The sequence below is a fragment of the Gallinula chloropus genome (genome assembly GCF_964237585.1).
Source record: "Gallinula chloropus genome assembly, chromosome: 8".
Classification (NCBI taxonomy): Eukaryota; Metazoa; Chordata; class Aves; order Gruiformes; family Rallidae; genus Gallinula; species Gallinula chloropus.
Window position 1 is genome coordinate 13,697,922 of NC_140093.1, and position 14,442 is coordinate 13,712,363.

Below are 14,442 nucleotides of genomic sequence, written 5' to 3' on the forward strand. Positions count from 1 at the left end.
GGATGTCAGCTCTGGCGGGATCCGTTTGTGGTTTGGGGGCTGCGAGACACAGGGGCTGAGGGTGGGCGGGAGGAGCGGGTAGGACAGGGAGGGGGGGCCGGCAGCCCGGAGGAGGGAGGCGGGGACCCATGGGGGGAGGTGGGGGGTTGGGGATCGGTGTGCCCCGCGGGGGGCGGCACCGGCTGCGCGGTGGTGTCCCGGGTCTGTGCGGGACAGGACGCGGGGCGGGCCCTCTCCGCGGTCCCCGCCCCACGCCGGTAAAAGGCTGGACCCCTCCCCACCCCTCCCCTCCCACCGGGGCGGCCGGCGTCAGGCCCCGCCCCCGCCTTCCCCGCCACCAGGTGGTCCCGCCCCTGCGGCCGGGGCGGCGTTCGAGTCTGGGTCCGACCGGCGGCGGGTACCCACCACACCGGGCAGGGCAGGGCGGGACCGGCGGGCGGGCGGCATGAGCGCCGGCGGGGAGGTGGCAGGTGAGGGGCGAGGGGCCGCGGTCCCCGGAGGCGCGTTCCCCCGCGGCGGGCCGCGCTCGGCGGGGAGCAGCCCCGTGCCCAGCCCCGGATCCCCCGTGCCCGAGGAGGTGAGTGGGGAAGGGGAGGGGGACGGGGAGGGGGGGGCGCGTGGAGACTGCGTATGGGTGTCCAGGGGGTTCGCTGTGCATGTACCCCGGGGTGGGGGCCGTGTGTGTGTGTGTGTGTGCGCGGGGTGGGGGGGTGGCTCTTCTCTGTGTGTGCGTGCGAGGGGGGGGGGGGGTCGCCCTCCCTTCATCCCCTTCTCCCCCCCAGCCCCCCCCCCCCCAATCCCCCCCCGTCTGTGTGTGTGTGTGTGTGTGTGTGTGTGCGGGCGCGAGTGTGTGCGCACGGGGAGAGGGTCGGGTGCGTTTTCCGCCGCGGAAGCCGTGTGTGCGGTGGGGCGGGGGGCGGTGTGCCCAGTGGGGGTTGCGGGAGGGCGCTGTGTGCGGGGGCGTTTGTGCCTGAGGGAGGAGATTGTGGTCTGGGGAGGGCGCTTGCCGGGGGGGGGCTGCACGGGGAGGGGGGGGGGAGCTGGCTCGGAGGGGTGGGGGTGTCCCTCTGTGTGTGTCTGTGTGTGTGTGCGCTCGGAAGGGGGGGGGGGGGGTGCTCTGTGTGTGCGAGGAGCCCTTGGGGGCGGCTGTGGGTGCGGGCGGGGGATGGTACCCAGAGCGCGCGCGTGTGTGTGCGGGGTTTGGGGGGGGGGGGGGGGGTGCGGCGGCGCCACGCAGGGTCCGGGGGGGTGCGGCGGCGCGGCCGGGGAGCTGCGTGGCCGGGTTGTGCTGCGGCGTGTGCGCGCCGGGGAGGGCCGGGGGCTGCGGGGGTGCAGGCGTGTGCGGGAACGGCGGGGGGGGCGGGGGGGGGGGGGATGTGCGGGAACCGGCTGTTGTGGGGCTGTTGCTGGGGGGGAGTCCCGTGGCGGCGTGTGTGCGGGTGTTGCTCGCGCAGGGGGTGTCGGTGTGCGGGGGTGGGGTTGCCGCCCCCCCCCCCATCCCCCCTCCCCCGGCGGCCGGTCGGGGCAGGACCGGGAGCGCGGCGCCATCTTGGGAGCCATCAGGTGCCCGGCGCGGGGCCGGGCGGCGGCGGGGGAGGTCCGGCGGGGCCGCCCCCTCCCCGGTGGGGCCCTTCCCGCGGGGGGATGCCGTGCAGCCCGGCCCCGGGGACTGCTCTCGCTTCCCCGGAGCCGGGGTGGGGAGTGGGGGGTGAGGGGTGGGTCTGCTCCTCCGCCCCTGGCGCAGGGGGCACCGGCGCCGTCTCCCGGCGCTTCCCCGGGGCTCCGTCCGCGGTACCTTAAACCCGAACGGCGCTGGGCTCTCCGGCTGAGCCGGGATCGGCCGGGGAAGCCCAAATCGCCGAGCACCCTTCCACCCCGGCACCTTCTCCCTCCGGCCCTGAGTCAGCCGCTGTGGGCGGGCATCCCCGGCACCGGGGCTCCCGAGCCTCTGACTCACGCTCTGCCGGCGGCCGCTCGGCTCCCGGGTGTCCCATCCTGCCGTCATTTTGTGTCCCCTGTCCCGTGTGTGTGCTGTCGTTGTCCTTCTCCCCACCCCCATCCTGGGTTTTAAAGGGAAGGGCTGCATCTCTCGAGGCAGATGATGTGGATGGGTTATGGGATGGATGGATGGATGGATGGATGGATGGATGGATGGATGGATGGATGGATGGATGTTTGGGTGACCTAAATATTATGTGCTGGTATAATTGCCCAGTGGTCCGGGGCTGCCTGCCAGGGTCAGCTGTGACACCCTGCGATCCTGGGGAGTTTAACCAACACGGGGGGTTTGTTGCAGCCGTTGCAGAAACGACAGAGAACCGTGGAGGACTTCAACCAGTTCTGCACCTTCGTGTTGGCTTACGCAGGATACATCCCCTATCCTGAGGAGGTAAGTGGGCTTGTAAGGTGTTCCTCTACAAAAAGGCTGGCTCCTCTGCCCCCCACTGCCACACGCAGACCCAGCTCCTACTTCTGGAGTCGTTCTCCATCCCCAGCCCCTTTGTCCTTACTCTGAAGGTCTGTGCTGTGGTGTCCCATACTAGTCCTGCCTCTTCCCCTCTTGCAGAATGAGCCCTGGACCCATGGAGGCAGCATGAGTCCCCAGAACAGCACAGGGAGCACTCAGGACAGCGATAGCTGGGCCTCATCCCACTCCTCTGACTGCCATGCCCTGATGGATGATGGGAGGAGCAGGAATGCTGTGGCCAGGGGGGCTGGGGACAACAGCCTGCTCCTGAGCTGCCCTACTGCCTTCCCCACCGGCTTCTATGATGTCCGGCCCCAGCAAACCAAACGGAAGAAACCACCAGCCAAGAAACTGGTTTTGGAGCAGGAGGCAGAGAAGTGTGTGCCCCTGAGCTCTGGGAAAGGCTTCGGGGCAGAGCAGGACGGGGTGAAGGAGCTGGCTGCACAGGAGGCACAGGCACCTCCCATGAAAGAGCAGCTCTTGGAGCCTTCCCTCAGCCCAGCCGGGGACCCCCAGCCCAACCCCCAGCCCAACTCGCTCCTGGAGGAGCTGATGAAGGAGGAGAAGGACTGGGTAGATGGAGCGCAGGGGACCGAGAAGCCACCAGGAGATGATCCTCAGCTACAGGAGCACGAACCCTGCTCTGGAGGGAGGAAGAGCCCCAGTTCTTGCAGTACCTTGGACCAAAGCGAAGGGGAAGATGTGAGCAGAGGGAGCACCCAGCTCAGTGGTGAGTGTCTGGGAGAGTGCAGAGGGCCCTGTAGTGCTGCAGCCAGTGACAAATACTGTCCCCCTCTCAGCTGGCTGCAGGGTGGGCTTGTCAATGGCCTGAGCCTCTCCCAGCAAAGGGGAGTGAGTACCTTTGGGACCTGGGAGGATGGAAGAGCAGAGGGCAGGGAGCTGGCCTGCAGAGACCTGAAAGGTGTCTGAAGTGGGGTGTAGGGTCACCTTACTCACCTGGTTTTATTTTTTCTTCTCCCCGCAACTTTAGCAGTCGAATTTGCAGCAGCTCCCAACACCAAAGCAGAAGGTGAGTGGGGGGACTCTCCCGTTTGACGCTGGTGGAACTGGCTGGTCTGGCTGCAGCCGGACCAGCAGCTGGTCAGGTGGTTTCTGAGCAGTGTCTGTCTCTCCCTGACCAGACGACGACGCCTGGGATCTGATCACCTGCTTCTGCCTGAAGCCCTTCGCAGGGAGGCCCATGATCGAATGTAACGAGTGTGCTACCTGGATCCACCTCTCTTGTGCCAAGATCCGCAAATCCAACGTGCCTGAGGTTTTCATCTGCCAGCGGTGCCGCGATGCCAAGCAGGAGATTCGCCGCTCCAACCGAGCTCGGACGGTGCCCCGCAAGCGCTTCTGTGACTGAAGCTCCTCCAGATCAGGGAGGCCGGGGGTCCCCTTTGGAAACCGAAGACTGTAGCTCGGTTTGGTTAGACAATCAATGCACAGTACTGGCAGGGGAGGGCCGGGCTGTGGGGCTGGACTGTCCCCCCTGCACTTCTGACTCCTGGAAGCTGCCACGCACGTCGTCCTCCCTTGGGGAGCGCGTTGGCCACGGAGCTCAGTTACCCCAGAGGTGGGGGGGAGAGGAGGGTGGTCCAGCCACATGCTAGGTCGCTCCTGAAACATCTCTGTCCTAGCACAAAGCTGGCTCAGTGCCTTTCCCCGCCCCCCGGGGCAGCTGAGGAGAACCTAGTCCTAGTAGTTTTTCTGTGGTGTGGTGGAAGCTTACACTTATCCCAAGATGTGACTCCCCATCCTCCTCCTTCGTCACTGTTCCTGTTTCCTTGCCTCGGACCTTGGGGAGGGTTGCAATGGCAAAGCCCCAGTGACTCCAGTTTTCCTCCAACAAGTAGGTGCAGCCCAGGCAAGCTCCCTCCATGTAGTGTGCCGCTCTCCAGGGCGGGAGGGCAGGGAAGGGATGTTGTCCTGCTGACACCTGAAGCACACTGGGGCTCCGCATCTTGGGGGTGTTCCTGGAGCTGTCCATCTCAAGCTCATCAGCTCTGCAGGCTGCACAGGGGAGGTCCTTCCCCTGGCGCTCCTGGTTTCATTTGCTGTGCCTGTGGCCCCAGGATAGTCCTGCTGGGTCAGGAGCAGCAAAGCCACCCTCTAGTAGATGATTACAAAGGCTGTTCTTGCTGAGCAGCCCTCCTTGGTTCATGTTCTACAGTTGCACTGAGGTCTCCTGTGTGAAGGGGGGGTGGGATTCCTGGTAGGAGACTGAAGTTCAGCTCGGGGCCGACAGTGGCGGCTCCAGGAGCCCTTTGGAAGTGGAACAGGAGGGTGCTCAGGTTAGCTGTCCATGTTTTCCACTTCTAGCTTAAAACAACTGAAGGCCCTAACCTGGGGCCAGCTCCTGCCTGCTGGGCTGTCTGGTGGAGCATCTGCTTCAACACCAGCTGGATGCTGAGACCTGAGCTCGGATGGAGCCAGGAGCTGGGGGGGGAGGGTGTCCATCCCTCCCAGCACTCCCTCCATCACAGAATTTGTTGGGTGGTTTGGTTTTGGGTTTTTTTTTTTTTTTTCCTGGACATACAAAGTGAAACCTAATGACTTGTCAAGAGTGGGCCCTGAGCCCCTTCTGCTATGCAACTACTGCTCCGGAGACACGGCACGTGCCCTCTCCAGGCACCCGGTTAAGTTTGGAAGTGGAAGGCTTTTCCCCCCCCTCCCCATGTCCCCTGTGTGCGGTGTGAGGGTGTGTGTGATCTCCCGGGGCCCCACGTGCACTAACTGTTGGATCCCACCACCACCTCCTTCTCCTCACATATCCTCCAAAGAGCCTGGCCCACGTGCCTTCTGCACTTTCCCTGGGGGACACAGACCCCACTCCTGTCCTGGTGACACTCGGCTCCACAGCAGGGAGCGGGGACAGCCCCCGCTTACCCCAGTCCCCATGACTACATTTCTGAACTGGGTTCTTTCCTACTTGCACATCTGGTTACTGTGGGACCACAGCTGGGGAAAGGTGCAGGGCAGCCCCCTCACCCAGCAGTCCCCAGGCTCGTCCCCGTGCCTCTCTCCTCCTGTGGAAAGCCTGGGCCCCTGAAGTGCTTTATGTTTTTATAGTTACTTTGTATTGAGATGTAAAATAGCAAATTCTGGTCCTTGCCCTGTGGAGTGTGGCTGGAGTCTGATGTATAAAATAAAGTACTTTTGCCATAATGGTGGTGGCTTTGGCACCTTCCTTTGTGTCCTTCTGGCCCCCCCTTCTGAGGGTCTCAAAGTGGGGAACACACTTGGCCCTGCTACCCCTCTTGCCTCCCCACCCCCCCCCAGGTAAACACCGCGCTGGACAAACAACAGGGACCAAGCAGGCCAGCACATCTTGTGTTTAATAGAGCCACAACCACCCCATCCCGCTGCAGTGCCCGGATATGCTCCCTGGGCAGGTCCTCCACAGGCTGTAGGCTGGGGGACAACCTCTTTCACTGGCACCATCTTCTCCAGGCTGAAATCACCTTGGCAGCAGCATCGTGGGTTCTGGCAGCAGCGGGTCTGGTGGAGCTGGACATCCATGTGCCCTTGCTGTGACTCCTAAGGCACATCACGATCCAGCCCCAGCACTGTGTTTTACTTGGGCTCTGACAAGCCTTCCCTGGCTCTGGCTCTGTTCCAGAGTGGAGTTACAGTTTAGCCCTGACAGCACTTGAGGTGCCAAAGAATCCAGTTTTCTCCATAAAGTCAGTCTCTTATTCCAGCATGGAGGCATCACTAGCTTCCTCTGGAGAGCTGGAGCTGTGCCAGCTTCCATCAGGGGACGCAGTGAGAGGGACAGGACAAGAAGGCACTGGTTTTGGGGACCTTTACCAAAGCTGAGTCCTGCTGGTACAACTTTTCAGTCTCTGCGGTTGCATTGGGGCAGCAACTGGTCTAAGAACAGCAGCAAAGCCAGGTGCAATTTCTATGCTAGAGGCCAAAGCTGCATTTGAGTGGCCAAGCAAGCATCCAGGTAAGTGAGGTGAGCATCTACTCCTCGTTGGCCCAGGCAGAGCTGCCTGCCTTCTCCTCCAGGTGGGGAATCACTGCCTGCGTGTAAAACTTCTCCAGTTTAGGCACCGTCTGCCCCCAGAATTTGGCATCGAACTCCACGGGGACCACAGCTGTCTCCTTGGTGGTGTGTACCACAAAGTCGGCTTGCTGGAAGCCAGTAGCTGCCAGCTGGCACTGGACCTGGGTGAAGTAGGCGTGATCCTTCTTCAGGGCATAGGAATCCCCATCCACCTCCAGGCAGAAGTCCTTGTCCTTGCAGGCCTCGCGCACGGTCCTGTTCCTGTGCTTGTAGGGACACTTCACCTCCAGCAGCCCCAGGGCTTTCCCCGTGTCTGACTCAGTGATGATGCCATCCGGGCTGGCAGCAATCCACTTCTTCTCCCCGTGAATGAAGAGGCCGCAGTCCTCCACCTGCACCGGCCTGCCCATCGCTTGCGACTTGAGCTGCTCGTAGGCCCGCACGGCCGCCTTCTCGTTGCGGACTCCCCAGGACATGGCCGGCGTCTGCACGGAGGGGCTGGAGCTCACCACGGCTTTCAGGTAGGACTGGGGCACTTTGTCCGTCTTGCCGTTGGCAAACTTGCTGTTGGCGATCCTGGAGGCCATGGAGGCAGTGATGCGGTTCTCCCGCCACTCGTACCACTTGGGGTTGCTTCGCTGGCCCCGCGTCTCCTTCTCCACCAATGGGATGTCCTTGTTTTCCAGGGGTGGCAGGAACTGATCCCAGGCCCCATGTGGGTCAGCCTCAGCCTGCTGCTTCTGCGGACGCGGGTCAGATCTGGCCAGGCCAGCGCCTCCTTTAGCAACAGATGACTTCTTCTGGGTTGCGGAGCAACTCCCAGCAGATGCTCTGTGCTGGTCCCCAGCATCTCCTCGGGCTCCACGGGGTGCTGCAGGTCTCGGCTGAGAGGAGTCTGGCTTTGCCCCCCGCCCCCGGCTGCTGCCCGCAGCCCCAGCAGCCGGAGTGCTCCTGGACCGGCTGCCTGCAGCCGTGGCCTTGGCCCTGGTGGCTGAAGTGGAAGGTGGCGGCGCAGCAGGGTCAGTTTTGGAGGCAACAGTGGCTGGCCGCGGGGATGATGTGCCTGTGGGCTCCTTCCTGGGTCTCCCCATAGCTGCGTGTCAGAAGGTCTCCTGCTGGGGGTAGGGAATAAAGCTGATCACACATCCGCAAAACACAAACTTCCCTTTCTTTACCCCTCCCAGCGCCTGTCCCGGGGCGCTGGCACTGCCCAGCCCGCACAGGCTGAGAGCGCATCTGTCCCCGCACCTTCCCCAGGGTACCGCACGGCTGTGCCGCCTGGCTCAGCTGCGCCAGGGTGCTTGTGCAACCCCCCCCCCCCGCTAAAACTAGTCCTGCGTGGGGCCGGGTCTGCCCACGGCAGCCTGTGCTCCTGCCCCGCGGCGTTCAGCCACCCCGGAGGAGAGGGTGGGGGGACTGTGGGGTCCCTCCGGAGCCACCTCTGCGGGGAGGAGGGATCGTCCCCGGAGACCGGTGCCAGCGGCCGCCCCGAAGCCCCACCGCCCGGCCCGGCCCCCCCACGGCGCCCCACGCGCGCTCTGGGGTTGGGGCGCGGGGGTCCGGCGCTCCCCCGGCTCCCCGCCCGCTCTCACCGCTCCGCCGCCGCGCCGGAAACGCGCCCCGCCCGCACCACGTGCCCCCGGGGGCGGCTCCGGGACGCGGTGGGGAAGCGGGGCGCGGGGCTGGGTGCACCCGGGCCCCCCCCCCCCGCCCTGCCCCGCCCGCCGCTCCCCGCTGCTCCCCGCTAGAGGGAAGCAGCGGCTCGGTCAAACGCGCCAGCGGGATGTGTCTGGACCTGCCCGGGCCCTTCACCGCCGCCCCTCCCTTCTGCCCCCCGATTCCTTCTCGGGTCCGACACTGCGCCCACCCCGCGACCGACGCTTTGCTCTGGGCTGGGGACAAGCCCCTGCACCTCTCCCCCCCCGCTCCGCCCCGGGCCTTTCGGGATGGTTTCTCTTCCTGGTCCTCTTCTCCCTGTCCCTTCTCACCCCTCCCAGGAGGCTGCCGGGCCCCGGGAAGCCATCCCCACCCGCAGGCAGGGCTCCGAGCCCGATATAAGAGCGACCCTGCCCGGCCCAGCCGCTTGTTCCCCCCCCCACCCCGCTCGTACCCAGCGCCCCAGATGCGCCCACGGAAGGGACGGGCTGACCTGGCAGAGCCCCGATCGCTGCCGGCGCTGCGCTGCCCGATGCGGACCTCGGCGATGCCCCCCGGACCGACCGACAGACCCTGCGCGGCAGGACAGGCGTCAGGGGCGGGGGAGTTTCGGGTTCCTGAAAAACCCCGGGGTTTCGTTACCAGCTGCCCGCAAAGCTTCGCTGTCCCGGGGCGGGTGCTGCGAGGACCCGGGGGTTGTGGGCCCCCCCACCTGCTATTTTCGGCGGCAGCTGCGGCCTGGCTTTGCCCACGCCGGCACCCTGGAAGGGCTTTGGTTCAGCCTGGGCAGGATGAGCGCTGGCAGCTTTCCCGGCTCCCTTCCCCCGGGGTCCCCGATGAGCCACCTCCCTCCGTGAGACATCCCTAGCTCTGCTGATGTTTCATTTCCTGATGCTCCCTCCCTCCCTCCTTCCCTCCCTCCATAACTCTCCACTGGACAGGTTAACCCAAAGCGTGCCTGACTTTGACCAGACATTCCCCTCCTCCTCCGTGGCTAAGTGTCTTCAGGATCTCGTTTAATTTGCCCTGATTAACGAGCAGCAGACAGGGCACCCCTGCCCCACTCCCTGCAGATATTGGCCGGGGCTGGGTCTGAGGAGCTGGGGCTGCAGCGAGCACAGTTGCTCCCAGCCTGACACCGGCTGGTATCTCCTCGGGCTTCAGGCTATTTCCTCCCACAACACTAAATTCACAGGAGCTTATCGGTGACTCAGGGCACCTGGGACCATCTGTAAGCACTTTGTGGCCTGTCCTCCCTCTGGCCAGCCCTATCTCTGGGTGATAATTCAGCTCAATAAAACCAGGACAAGGTGCAGGTGATTTGAGGATAAATAGCGAGATGGTGACTGGTCCCTCAGGTGGTATGGCAGCCTCTGGTGAGGGCTGCCTGGGGTTGTTGGGGGTCTAAGGGCACTTAACGGAGCTGTTGGATGGGCAAGGCCTGCGTTTGCAGGGTGTAGCATATGCCTCCTCTGCCAAAAAGCAGCGCTGAGCTCTCCACAGATTTATTTGTGGCAGCGATGAGCTGCTCTAGGGAAGCTGTGACAGCGCCAAGCGGGGACGTGCATCCCTGCTGTCTGATGCTGCTGAGCATCATGTGCAGCCCATCTGCATCTCCCCAGGGCTGCTGTGCATCCCAGGCGGGCTGGGGGAGGCTCGGCTGTGTCCCTGGTGCTGCACACACTGTGGTTATTTGCCTGCTGTGACGCCGGGGCCGTAGACAGCGTCTGACGCTGTGGGCTGGCTGAGCCCTGTCACTTTGGCTGGTGGCACCGACCCAGCACTTGCATTTGGAAGCTTCTCTTCGCCTCAGCTTGGCCCAGAAACAATATCTCAGTGAAAAATCAAAGCTTGCAGGTTGTTGGGGGGGGGGGTGGGTTCTGGGGCTGGAGCAGCCGTGGTGCTCGCTGTGACGATGGGAGTGGGAGCCCTGTGCACGCTGTGGGTTGGGCGGATGTGCTGCAGCGCGGGTTGTGCCCCCAGCCGCTCACTGATCTGGTGTCTGTCGTGGTGGGGGGGGGGGGATAATATATGGGTTGTCCTCCTCGTGCGGCCATAAGCGACAGGGAAGGACAGCGGCTGCAGGCTTTAGCTCTCCTCTCTCCCCATGCAGCACAGGGAGGGGAAGCACCATGCGGTGGGGCATCCAGCACTGGGAGAGGGGATGGCTCAGCACGCTCTTGTGAGCACCCCGGGGACACACAGAGTGCCTCTCTGCCAGATAATTGTGCTGGCTGAAGCGCAGGATAGGAGGTTGGGAGGAAGGAGCATGTCCCATGGTACCACGTGCAGTGAAGGGTGTCTTCCCCTGAGATGATTTCCCCCCGCTTTGCTCCTGCCATCACAGCTAAAATCCATGCCAAGGAGCCCAAACCGTAGCTGGGTCAGCTGAGAGGTGAGATCCAGTGAGGAGAGGCTGTTCTGCCAGGCATCCTTGCTCTAGTGCCACTCAAAAATCACCTGCTGAAGACCAGGACCCCTCACCCCATGGCTGCTGCCTGTCCCAGTCGCTGCCCGTGCAGCTGGGCTGGGCTCTGGGATCGGTTTGGCTGTGATGTGGGGTTTGCAGCACGTGGGGACCCCCCCTCTGTGTGCTCTATAAAAAGAGCCACGGCAGCACAGCTCTATCTATAGCACAGGCAGGGAGCTGCCTGGGAGAGGCAGGGCAGGCATTAGCCCAAATCTGACGGTTTTCTCCAGTCCCTTTTGGGAATACTGGGCCAGAAGTGGTGGCTGAGGGATCCCCAGTGTGCCCCAGGCTGCGAGATCTCCCTGTCCTGGCTTTGCTGGGATTTCCCAATCATATGCACCCTCCCCAAAGGGGGCTTGGTGTCACACCTGCTACCCAGAGGCAGAGCTCTCCCCAACACCCCCCCACACACACACTTCCCCACACACACGCTTCCCTGCTCTTCAGGGCTGGGACTTCACTGCAGCATACAGAGGTTGACAAGGGTGACCCCAGTGGGAGCCCAGGGCAGCTGGGTCTCGGGGACACACACACACACACACACACACACACTCAGCATCCTCCTGTGCCCAGACCTCTCATGGTGGTCCTGGGGCAGCTGAGACCTTTCCTAGAAAAGCTGTTTGTGACACTTGTGGCCTGCAGTATTTGTACCAGAGAGTTCAGCTGACTGATGGGGGGTTGTGTTTTGTCCTATGCTTTGTTTTGGGGGACACGGTTGGGAGGGGCGGGGGGGGACGTGTGGGGGGCAGCTACATGTCCTGGGCAGGCAAACCGTGTGTTTGTGGGTGCACAGCATCACCCTGGGGTCTCACCAGCACCCAACTTTGGCTGCATATTGCCACGCTGCAGGTGCAGAGCAGCCCACAGTGGTGGGCTCTGCTCTTGGCCAGCACCTGTCACCCTCTGGGGGGGTGCTGGCTGTCCCCCGAAATCCCCAGAGTCACCCCTGAGAGCATCCCCCAGCCGCTCCCGGGGCGGCGGTACCGGGGAGTGTGTCTCTTTAATGAGGCTGGGCTTGGAGCAGCTCTGCTGCTGGCACAGGGAGCGAGGGATGGAGCGAGGGCGGTGAAGGAGCCAGTGCCAGAGAGGGAGCCTGCAGCAGGGAGAGGCGGGGAAGGACCGCTCATCCCCCTCGGGTACCGCAGCCCTCCAGCCGGAGGGGCAGGGAAACCCCCCCTTCCCCAAGGGCAGAGGGCTCCGTGGAGGGCAGGGACCCAGCGGGAACTGAGCCGAGCCTGCAGCCCCTGTGTCATCCTCCTCCTCATCCTCCTCCTCCTCCAGGTAAGGGCCAGGGTGGGGGGATCTGGGCCCGCGGTGGCTCGGGACCCCGCGGGTATCCTGCCCTCTCGGGTGCCCCAGGGTCGCACACCGGCCGTCGGGGCAGTGCCGGGTGGCAGGAGAGGAGCGAGATGAGGCAGCAGGGCCACAAAAGTGCCCAAATCCCCATCCGGCGGGGCCCCCGCAGCGCTGGCTCTACTTGCTGCTGGGGACCTGCCCCAGGGTGGCAGGGACGGGTCCCACCAACCACCCTCCCGAGGCTGGAGGAGCGGTGGGACTGTCCTGCCAGGCTGTCCTGCCGGGATGCGCCCGTGCTGAGGGAAATCTGTGGAGCTGGGGTGATGTTTTCTGGGGTGTGCCTGTGTTAGGGCGCACCCTGGGCAAGTAACTCCTGCTCCTTTGGTATGGCACTGGGGTTTTCCTGGGGGTCTTGCTGGCTCTGGGGTGGCAAGAGCAGCAGCACGGGTCCTGGATGTGATGCTCCTGGGTGCAGCGTGTGTGATGGGGCGTGTGTGTGTGTGTGTGCATATGTGTGTGTGTGTGTGCGTGCGTGTGTGCACACAGCAGACTCTTCTCTCTCTTTCAACTTCCCAGCAGAAGAAAGCAGCAGTGCCAGCCTGGGGACAGCACCACAGCTGGAGGTTTTGGGCCAGGGACAGCCCTTCGCCCCATCCCTTTTGTTTGCAGCTGTTGGGGAAATCCCTTCACCCTCCGCTCCGTCCCATGGGTGCTGGGCAGGTCACCTCCTGCCCCCGTGGCCTCCTCCCTGCTCCAGGAGTTGGGACAGATCTTTTCCTCCTGCCCTTGTGTCCCATCCCAGCAGAGCAACGTGGGGATGTCCCATGGGCGAGCAGGATGGGCAGCGGTGCCTCCTCGCCCTGGGCACTGCCACAGAAGCTTGGGCTCCTCTCCTTCCATCCTTCTCTCCTACTGGCCTGTGCTTCTGTCACCAGTGGAAATTTCCGCTGGGTTTGCCTGTGCTGGAGTCAGCCTCATCCTTCCCCAGGACCACGCTGCACCCCAGCACAGGTGGCTCTCGCTGTGGCAGATGAAACTCTGACAACTTCCCAGGCAGCTAAATGGGGTCTGCTGGGCTCAGGCACCTGGCTTGCTGCAGCAGCCTCGCTGGGAAACTCCGCCTGCCCACGGGTGAGGAGAGAAACGTTAAGTTATTCTGACCTAGAGAGGAGTTAGCTGCTTCTTGCCTTCACCGAGGGCTTTTTGCTGCCTGTCGGCACAGCGAGCCACCTCCAGCCCTGCTCCTGCCACAGCCCCCTCCCTGTCAGGGATGCTGCTGGTTAAAACAGCTCCTGCAGGCACCAGGTGGAAAGGGAGGAAGAGGAGGGGGCTGTGAAGGTACTGGTGACCATGCTGGGGATGGGAAGAGGACCGGGGAGGGGGGTGGGGGGGTGGGGACGTGTTGGTGATGCCACGCTGGCACCTGAGGACAAGTTGCTGCCTCGGGGGAGGAGGACAAAGAGGCTGGGGCGAGGACGGTCTGGTCTGGTTTTATTCATGACCACAGGGCTTAGAGCAGCCAGCTCACTGCACGGCAGGGCCAGATGGGCCCTGTTTACTCTGCGAGGGTAAATGTAAAGAGAAGTGATAAAAAGCAGCCGGGACAGCTTCTCCAGTAAGCCCCTGGTAAACAAGGCGGCAGTGCCCCGGCCAACGGGCAGCACCGCAAAGAGCAGGTGCGTTGCTGAGCACTAAGCTGGGTGCCTTGGGAACAGATTGAAGGGCTTTGGGGTGAAATCTGTCTTTAATGGTTCAGCAGGGCTCGGCTGCAGGAGTCCTGGTCCCTGGAGCCTGGCTGGGTGCTGCAGTCAGGGCAGGACCCATCTGATGATGTCCCTGGTGATGGCATGGCTGGTGTGGAGGAAAACCAGGCTGTGCAGAGACACTGTGCTGCCTTGTGTGCTGGGAGAGCAGTTTGGGGGGGCTCAGTGGTGTGTGCAGCATCCTGTACGCAGGGTGAAGGGCTGGTGATGGCAGGAGGTGGTTGGGTGGCCAGGACCTGCCGGCATAACTGGGCGATGCCAATCGAGCAGATAAACAGCTCCCCTCTGGCACAACAGGCTGACTTTCCTGGGATGCAGCCACGTTGCTAATGCACTTCTGTGCTTCTTGGGGGCTCTCTGCCTTGCACCAGCCATGGGCTCCGTCCTGGCACTGCCTCTGAGGACGCAGCCCTCCCCTGCCTGCTTTCAAGAACGCTCTGGGAGGTGGTACACTGAGCTTCCCATTACTGATGCTCGTACGAGCCCTTCCGAGGCGAAGGCCACCGGAGCAGGGGGACCAGGTGGTTGGTTTGTACCTGGCCTTGTCCTCGCCCCGGGCACAGTGCACGCTGCAGTGCTGGCACACGCTGTGGCGTGAGGAGCTCGCTGCCATCGGGTAGCAGGCGCTTGGGGCAGGCAGGGGATACGGTGTGGAGGTTCAGGTCCCACACCTGGAGCAGGATCTATCCACTCTCTCCATGGAGAAGCAAGGCTAAGGCTGACCCCCAATATTTTATGAGCAGTCATTTGTGATGCTGCTCCCAGGCTG

General features: G+C 63.5%; 2 protein-coding genes across 2 annotated transcripts; one reads left to right on the plus strand and one right to left on the minus strand.

The window, feature by feature from the left end:
* Positions 1-445: 445 nt before the first annotated feature.
* On the plus strand, positions 446-4,047 carry LOC311194368 (PHD finger protein 13-like; the record flags this gene model as incomplete). Its single annotated transcript, XM_084267458.1, has 5 exons — positions 446-577; positions 2,297-2,389; positions 2,567-3,197; positions 3,459-3,497; positions 3,610-4,047. The coding sequence occupies 5 exons, from the start codon at positions 446-448 to the stop codon at positions 3,834-3,836; spliced, it is 1,122 nt and encodes a 373-aa protein (XP_084123584.1). The 3' UTR covers positions 3,837-4,047.
* A 1,759-nt stretch (positions 4,048-5,806) lies between these two features.
* LOC311194372 (uncharacterized protein) lies at positions 5,807-8,689 on the minus strand. The gene is made up of 2 exons (XM_084267462.1): positions 8,635-8,689; positions 5,807-7,597 (listed from the first exon to the last, which is right to left on the minus strand). Exon 2 carries the CDS (start codon positions 7,574-7,576, stop codon positions 6,443-6,445), a length of 1,134 nt encoding a protein of 377 aa, XP_084123588.1. The 5' UTR covers positions 7,577-7,597; positions 8,635-8,689; the 3' UTR covers positions 5,807-6,442.
* Positions 8,690-14,442: the final 5,753 nt, after the last annotated feature.

Coding starts and splice junctions, on each gene's coding strand:
- LOC311194372 (XM_084267462.1), bottom strand. CDS start 7,576: ATGGGGAGACCCAGGAAGGAGCCCACAGGCACATCATCCCCGCGGCCA.